Source organism: Neomonachus schauinslandi, chromosome X, assembly GCF_002201575.2.
Source record: "Neomonachus schauinslandi chromosome X, ASM220157v2, whole genome shotgun sequence".
Classification (NCBI taxonomy): Eukaryota; Metazoa; Chordata; class Mammalia; order Carnivora; family Phocidae; genus Neomonachus; species Neomonachus schauinslandi.
In genome coordinates, this window is record NC_058419.1 from 106,559,681 (window position 1) to 106,568,067 (window position 8,387).

The 8,387-nt window shown below is 58.9% G+C and overlaps 1 protein-coding gene across 1 annotated transcript in view; it reads right to left on the minus strand.

Moving 5' to 3' along the window:
- LOC123323388 (transcription factor SPT20 homolog) overlaps positions 1–4,138 on the minus strand; it is an 88,292-nt gene extending 84,154 nt beyond the window's left edge. Inside the window, exon 1 of the mRNA XM_044911625.1 lies at positions 1,618–4,138. Coding sequence (XP_044767560.1) covers positions 1,618–4,138 — 2,521 coding nt within the window. The remainder of the gene's footprint in view (positions 1–1,617) is intronic.
- Positions 4,139–8,387: the final 4,249 nt, after the last annotated feature.

Genomic DNA, 8,387 nt, shown 5'->3' on the forward strand with positions numbered 1-8,387 from the left:
AGACCCAGAAAGCAAACTGGTGTTTCCGGGGCTGGGGGAGGGGAGGATGGGCAGCCAGTGCTTCCTGGCTACAGAGATCTGTTTGGGGTGAGGAAGCTGTTTTGGAAATAGAGCTGGTGGTGGCACAGCCATGTAAATGTAGTGAAGGCCACTCAGCGGTACCCCTGAAAATGGGTGATTGTCGCTTATGTGAATTACACCTCCATAAAAAGAAAGGGGAAACAGAAAGAACTTCAGGGCTATTTTGAGCGCCACCAATGCAAGAAAGCAGGAACGGACATGGGGGAGCCCGGATGCTGAACAATTGATGGGCACCAGGAGGGGAGAGGCAGAGACCGGGGCGGGGGGGGGGGGGCGGTTTCCACTTCAGAATCTAACCAGAGGTCGCAAACACTTGAAATGCAAACAAATACAACACATTTTCAAATGTGTAGCTCTTTAATTTCTGCAAATAACCTGGCATTCTAAGCCAAGTAAATGATTGTACAGGGAGAAAGCAAGACATCCCACAAGTGCCTTTTCAAGGCCAGTGATTGTACCTGGAGGAGAGGGGCTGGGCTCTGGGGTGGGGGGGGGGCAGGGTGGGCACTGAGAGCAGCCTGGGGACCGCCACCAAGAAGGGGCGACCTTGAGCCGCTCTGCCCATTTGCGAAGTCTCCCACATCCTCCATATAAGCCTGGCAAGCACATCATCTTTTGGCAGGTTTCACAGATCCTATCAAAACAAATTTGTAAAAATTGCATTTAATACATGTGCACAAACCTTTTAAGCACATACCAAGTCCACTCTTCTAAAAGGTGTTTCGACAAGATCGGGCGCGTTCAGGGTGGTATGGCCGTGACTAAAAGGTGTTTCGAGTGTTTAATAGGTCACTTCAGTCCAGACTATGTACAGGGAAGCCATTTGTAAAAAGCTACGCCCTTGGACAAACACTGCCTCAGGATTCCACTTACACAAAGTATCTGAAGCAGTCCAACTCGGGGAAACAGAAAAGAGAATGCTGGGGGAAAACGGGGAGGATAGTGTTTCACTTTTGCAAGAGGAGAACACTTCCAGGGATCCCTTGTGCAACAACGTGAATCTACTGAGCATCACTGAACCGCACACTTTCAAAAATGGTGAAGGCGGTTCATTTTAGGTCAGGGTTTTTAGCTCATCTAAAAATTTTTACAACCATCCTATTAAAGTAATACCCGTGCTAACTGTTTTGCTAGTGTAGTGTTACGGTTTTCGGGAAATTACAGGCTTTAGGGGTTTAGACGGAACCCAGTTTGGAGCTGGATCTACTTTAGAACATAAACCTAAAGATGGCTCTGGCTACAAGTACAGCAACGAAGCAATGACTTCAAGCAAAAACAATCCCAGTTTCTTACATCGCTGCCTGGTTTCTACAAACCACTCAGGAGGTTGTGCTTCCGTAGAGTTTGGACATCTAACCGTAAAATACTGACACCGTTATGGGAAAACAACACAAAACAACAACAACGAAACCAAAACCAAAATGAGGTCAAAACTCGGGAGCTGGTTTGGGCCCATGCTCTGGTGTTTTTAAAAAGAGAGCAAATAATGCAAGCCTCAGGATTTGGGAGGGAAAGGCGCGCCTCTGTCCATTTTACCTCCGGACTGGCTCGCGGCCTGCTGGCCCCGAGGCGGCCCAGCTGTCTGCGCGGCCACTGTCGAGACAGCCACGGGGCCCTGCAAGGTTCTCAAGGGCTGTGCCTGCGGTGGGGCCGGCGGCCGCGAGGCAGGGGCCGGCGGTAGTGGGTGCGCAGGGCGAGGGCGGATCTGCCGGGGTCTTCCGTGGCTCTCCGCAGAGCTAAGCGCAGCCAACAGCGCCGCCTGGGGCTGCGGCAAACTCCCCTCTCCAGCCCCGCTAAGGACCACAGCCGGCTGAGCAGATGAGGCCGTTTTCGGACCGGCGGCACCTCGTGCACTTGCACCCTGTGGCACCGGCTGCGGAGGACCAGAAGTGGAGGCTTGCTGAAGTTGTTCTGGGGGAATCAACTGATAGAGCCGCTGCTCTGGCTGCTGCGGGGTGTTCGAAAGGAGCGAATCTTGGCGAAGCTCCAGTGGAGTTACTGGCCTGAGGCCGGAAGCGTGTTTAAAAAAAAACTGAACGCGGACCGGAGGACCCCGCGCTGCCGTGGGCACCGCACTGGGGGGCCGAGCTCCTGAGGGCAGGCTGCTGGGCTTGTCCCCCGCAGGAGCCGTGGCGCCAGCCGTGCGGCCCTGCCCGGGGCCGGAGCCCCGCTCCAAAGCCTGCGCTCCGCAACCGGGGCCCGCAGAGCTGGCCGTGACCTGGGCGTGGGGGCTGCTTTGTGATGGGCCGGCGGGGGACGGGGTGGTCGCAGGTAGCCTGCTAACTCGAGTGCCCTGCTTCACAGAGGATTTCGGGGACTTGGCCGTGACCGGGGTGGCCAGGGCTCCCAGCGGGGAGCTGGCGGTGGACAGGGTGGCTGCGGGAAGCGGGCTAACTCCAGTCACATTCACAGAGGACTGCTGGGAGCTGGCCGAGACCCGGCTCGCCGGGGTCCTCTGTGGTGCGCTGGCGGAGGACGGGGGGGCTGCAGGAAGCGGGCTAACTCGATTCACGTCCACGGAGGACTGCCGGGAAAGACTTGCTGGCTTAGAAGCAGGAGCCGGAGATGGAGATTTAAGAAAGCTGCTGGCCTCCCGTGGAGTAAAACTGTTCCCCGACCAACTCTCCCCTGAGCTCCAGGGAAGTCTGATGCGTAGAGCTGGCGGTCTGACGCCCTGGCCCTGGCCTGGAGACCGAACCGACACCATCTCAGGCTGTTCTGGGTCCTTCCCGGGAGGAAGCCCGCTGAGGCCCGCTGAGCCGCTGGAGCTGTGGGGCGCGGGGACTGGACACTTGGCCTCCTGCGGAACCACCGCCTCTGGCCGAACGACTACCCCCACAGCAGCAGTCTTTGACTCGGGCGGGACACTGTCTGAACGGTCGTCTGTGGAGGGGTGCAGAGGAGACATCTGTCCCTCCCACCCGCCTTCCTTCCAGGGCCTTCTCGGTCCAGAGAAAGGTGGATTATTCGGCGGCAGCGGCGGCGGCTGCATGAAGGTCAGCTCCGTTGTCTGAGGCTCGTCGCCAGCCTCACATCCAAACGCACCACCGTCTCTCACCTCGTGGGCTGGCCAGACTCCTGGAGGTGAGACATCCTGTCTGGCGGACCTCTTCCCTCTGGCATATTTCTGCACATCCACTTCAGAAGGGACGGCCAAGTCACAGGGTCTCTGTTTCCACGTATCTACACAACTGCCCGCTTGAGAAATTTTGAGGTCATACCGCCGCCCGGCTTGGCTCTGTCTGCCTTTTCGGCAAGAGGCCCATACTCCGAGCTCAGGAGGAGGTGGGCAACCGGACAGCTGCCGCTGCCGACTCAGAGAGGGTGCAGAATACCTCTTGAAGCTCCTTTTCATCGGGCGAGTGTTCATCTTTTGCTTGTTATAGAGCAGCCTGTTTGCCGTGCAGGCTACTGATATGGAAGGATCGAGACACAGGGGTTCCGCAGTAGCCAAGATCAGTTGGCTCTCAAGCAGCAGTTTGTCCTCCTGGGTCCATTCCTGGCCATCGCTGCTTATGGACTGCACGTCGCAGGCTAACGTCTGCATGGTCGGGCGCAGGAGAATATGCCTGCTCTGGTAGCCGGGAGGTTCCCCACCAGCGCACTGCCTGTAGTCCCGCACCTGTGCTATGACACACCCACAGTGGAAAACGTTAACCTGAGATTTTTCCAGGAGGTCCAGCAGACCAGGGGGTAACTCCTCAGCATCCAGGTATTCCAGCAATTCCCCTTCTTCATAAGGCAGCCGAATGGTCTCCGAACACGCCCCATGTTTCCCCTCGAGCATCAGCGAATATCCCCCCTCTCCCGGGTGTAGGTTGACCACCAAACAGGGCAACGACTCTCTCCTGACGAGCTTCTCTAGCAAGTTCACGTTGCTTCTTAGCTCCTCCGGAGCCTCAGGCTCTTTCCCACATTCTTCCACATACATGTCATAAAGTTTTTCATAGAGAGATGCTTCCCCACTCGACGAGCGTTTCCTTTTAGGAGGCCTCTGCTGGGCACTTGCGATGACATAGTCCGCGCGGTCCAAAGCTCGTTCTACAGCCTGTTGCATCGCGGGACAGAGGGGGCCCTAAAGAGAAGACAAAACGCAAGTGCCTTGAGGGGCGGGGTGAAAACCCTGCCTTTCACGTCGAGGTAGAGTCTCGCCAGCGCCGCAACTCCACCGTGGAGCCAGGAGCCTCTCTTGCAAATGGACGACCAGAAGCCCGCCCCACCGAAAGCACCACACAACATACCTGTGATTTGGGGGAAACACCTGCACGTGTCGGAGCCGCCACCGCGCTGGGTCCGGACTCCCTGCGGGCTGGGCCGGAAGTGGATGGGAGCCCCCCGCCCTCCCCGCTCTCCCCCCGCCCCCTGGCTCCCCGACCCCGCGGGAGCATCCGCTTGTGCGCACGTGCGCTCTCTGCAGGCCACCGCGGCGGGCCTCAAGCCTCCTCCTGTTGTTGCCTCCGCCTCCAGGCCTTGAGGCCCGCAGCCCGCACTTCCACTGCAGGGCCGGACCTTTGTTTTCCACTCAAGGCCAAGAGCACGCCGCCACCGACGCGTAGGCAACGAGCCGAAGAATACGCACTTTCCGGTCCGGTCCCAGTCCACGCCAGTTTGCGCAGGAATGCGGCTGTCGCGCAAGCCTCGGAAGCTGTTCGTTTCTTTTCTTGGCCAGCGCTTCACCCAGAATCGTTGACTGTGTCTGAGTCTCCTGTCGTGAACGGCAGGGCTGCGCCTGGTGCCCATCACCGCTTGAACACACCCCACAGAGCCCACGTGTGTAGCAGCTCCCGCCTATGTGGAGGCTCGCTGTATTTGGTGCCGGCGTCGGAATTGTTCCTTGAGTCTTCCAGTGATCTGCCTGATGGTTGGCGTGTAGATGTGCGCAGGACATGCCCTTCTGATAAACTTGACTTACTTCCCTTGTGCTGCGCTGTGTATCACAGTAAGGGCGCTTTACAAGGGATGCCGTGGGCCAGTCGTCTCGTCTGGGAATTACGGCTCAGGATTAAACCATCGGTTTGAAAAGGTGGCCTGCGTGTGACGGAGCTGAGAACCCCTGTCCCCGGGCCATGGCAGCACATTCCAGCCGTCACTCGGTCTTGGAGACCACAGCCAGGATCCTAAGCATGGATCTGGAGGGAGGTGACGGGCTCCCTTGTTTTCCACTCCCTTTGTTGCCTTGAGATGTGCCGGCCCTTCAGGGCAGGTTTTTAAAAGAATCTCGAGGTTTACGCGAGACTCGGCATAGAAAAGGCTCACAAAGGAAAAGAAGCCAAGACAAATCGGGGGAACGCCCGAATTTCACACAGCTGGAAAACCGGGGTGGGTTTTAACCAATGGCAATGGTGACAGTTGCATGTATCGTAGATAGGACGGTCCACTGAGAGAGGATTCAACACTTTTTGATGGAGGGCTCCTGAGAGCTAGAGGACCCCGGTCCAGGGAGAGACAAGAATGCTTTTCTGCAGGCCCATCAGCTGTCTTTGGGCAAGTGGATTCTTGTGGAGCGCCTCAAGGGGGCTGGAAGTCCAGTTCAGTTTCTTCACTCTTTTACACATCCTCCCCTGTCTCTCTTTTTCCCCACCCCCACTTGCCCGAATTTAGGCTAAGTCTGACACTGGATGGCTACAGCATATTTTTCTACACCGTAATTCAGACATCCTCCTGGAAGAGAAAGAAGTGCGAGACTTCGCCTGCCGCCCCTGGCTAGGGGAGCAGACTCCTGGCTTCCGAGCAGGGCAGAGGAGGAGGGCCAGCCCGGGTCAGGCAAGCGAGGGGGCCTGGGGCGGCAGGTTGAGGGAGACACCCGCGCTCGGGCGGTGCCCTAGCTGCCTCACCCGCCTCGCCTCGGCCCGGCCCGGCCCTGCCCTGCGATGGGCCCCTGGCCACGTGGCGCCCGCCTCCTTCCCAGCTCTTCTCTCCTCTCCTTCCCACGGGTCTGTGCTCGGCCCCGAGTCACCGGCCACGGACAGGCCACCCCGCCCAGGGCGCCCCGTCCTGGCAGACGCCTGCCGCTTCTGCTGAGAGGCCTGCCCGTCTCCACCTTCTCCCCCTCAGATATGCCGTCCTGACCTCCAAGAAGCGTGTCTCCCGCTCCCTGCTCTCCTGCCCCTGCACACGGGCCGCGTGCCTGAGGACAGCCGGCCTTCACCTTGGCAAGGAATGGAGCGTGCGCACTGTTTCTCCTCACCCGGCCTCCGGATGCTCCGAGGGCAGAGACCATGTCTTTGCCATCCCTGTTCGCTCACCGACTCGGGTGGTCACTCCTTGGCACCACGTCGGTGCCGTCGAATGGAGGAATGATGGGCGGACGCCACGCTCTAGTTACCTCAACCCCAGGCTCCTCAGAATCTTGTCAAGTAAATATTTTATCCCCCTTTCGGAGACCACGAAGGCACCCGCAGCCAGGTCTTCTGGCTCTGGTGCCCTGGACGGTGCCAGGAGGGCCGAACCGGGACGCTATTGACATGTGTTGTGTGGGGACGTCTGGCGCATCCCTGGCGCGGTCCTCTGCATGCCCGTGGCCCTCGCCCCCTCAGCTGCGACAACCGAACGTGGCTCCAGGTATTGCCAGCCAGCCCCCGGCTGGCGGGGGCGGGGCAGGGGCAGGGGGTGGCAAGATCGTCCCCTGGTTGAGAACCCCTCCACTGTAGACCTGCTCTGGAAACCACGAGCGTGATCCAAATGCAGCCCCTGAGCCCCCGTCCCGGGGTACTTGTCACTGGCCAGAGAGAGAGGCGCATCTGCCCCGCTGCCACGGGATGGCCCAGATCTGCGGTGTTGCCCTGGCTGTGTCTTAGGTTGGGTTTCCCCAGAAGTGCACCCTGAGAAGAGGATCTGCGTGCAAGCGGTTGGCCTGGGAGCTCATCCCCCGAAGCACCGGGCGGGGGGGAGGTGGAAAGGGGATGACCTGGGAAAGAAGACAACAGCGGGCACGTCCATGAGCAGAAGACCGCGGTGGACAGCTGGGCCCTGCTGGGGAGCTCCCGGGGGGAGGGGGCGGCAGGGCGGGGGCGGCGGGGACAGTACCGAACACGTGTCGGGGTCTGCTACCTGAGAGGCAAGGAAGCTGGGGTGTGTATCCCTGCACTCGTCTCTCTCGTTGGCTGAGGACAGGCCCGGCACTGTTCCCTGTCCCTCCAGCTTGCCGCTTAGGAGAGCCACCCATGCTGACGTGGCCGGACGATACCCGCATATGGACAGTCACAAGCGCTCGCCATCGTGCTCCGTGTGCGGGGACAGTGTTAGCCCCATGGGGGTTCGGGCAGGGCGCTGGCGGCCTCTGCTCCAGCCACGACTGAAGCTCAGGCGGAGAAGTGCAGTCGAGAAATGTGTGCTCTCTGATATATCTGGCTGTGTGGACAAGGGAAATGCTACTCCACGTCCAAGTGAAATGGACGGTGTCGTGTGAGGCGTGCGTGTGTGTGTGTGTGTGCGCGCGTGAGAGAGTGTCAGCTCTTAAGGCCACCAGGGCGTCCAGTGGAGGTTGTGGCCTACTCCCTGGCCCCCGCCGGGTGAACCCCTAGGCCTTCTGGCCACGGGTGCACTGGACGAGGCTCTCACCCTGGCTGCGCGTGCATCCCAGTGTGCGTCAGTGGGCCTGGCAGCGCTTAGCGTGCTTCAGCCGGCCCCTCCACTTGCACTCCCTAATTGCCTGGTCTTCCCACGAGACGAGGGGTTTAAAAAAAATGGCTCCGAGTGCACACCGTCCTTGGAGCCCTGCAAGCACGTTAATGAGCCCACTGGCTGATTATAAGGACTCCGATGGCTGCCCTCCCCTACAGCAGCCTGACCTAGATGCACATGCTGAGAAAACTCACGGCCAGGCTAAGATATGCTAGTGGGAGAAGAGAGTTCAGTTAATTGCAAGATAATTGAGCCAATTTACAATTAGCAAACTGGTTTGTGCCATACCCATTGAGGTCTAGGTCTCGATTTTGCCACCTCTCCCCTGCTGCAGCTAATTAGAGGGACCAGCCAGAGAACATGGACTACGGGGAGCAAGTGAAGGTGAAGATACGTTGCTTGTTGGCCTCATCTCTGGTTAACCCTCCATCACTTGCCCTGAGACTGACGTGTCTTTCCTGTGTTCAGGCCCCAAGACACATTATAGCAAATCCCTGGGTGGGGGGGGATGCTATCGCTCTGGGAGATCATGTGACTGAAGGCCCCTCCCACAGTCCATTACGGAGACGGAAAGGCAGACCTTATCCAGAAGCATCATGATAGGGAGAGGGACCACGGCAATGGGATTTTCCAGTGGGGGGGTGGGGGGGCGGAGAGATTGGGCTCAACTCGGAATGCGGCAT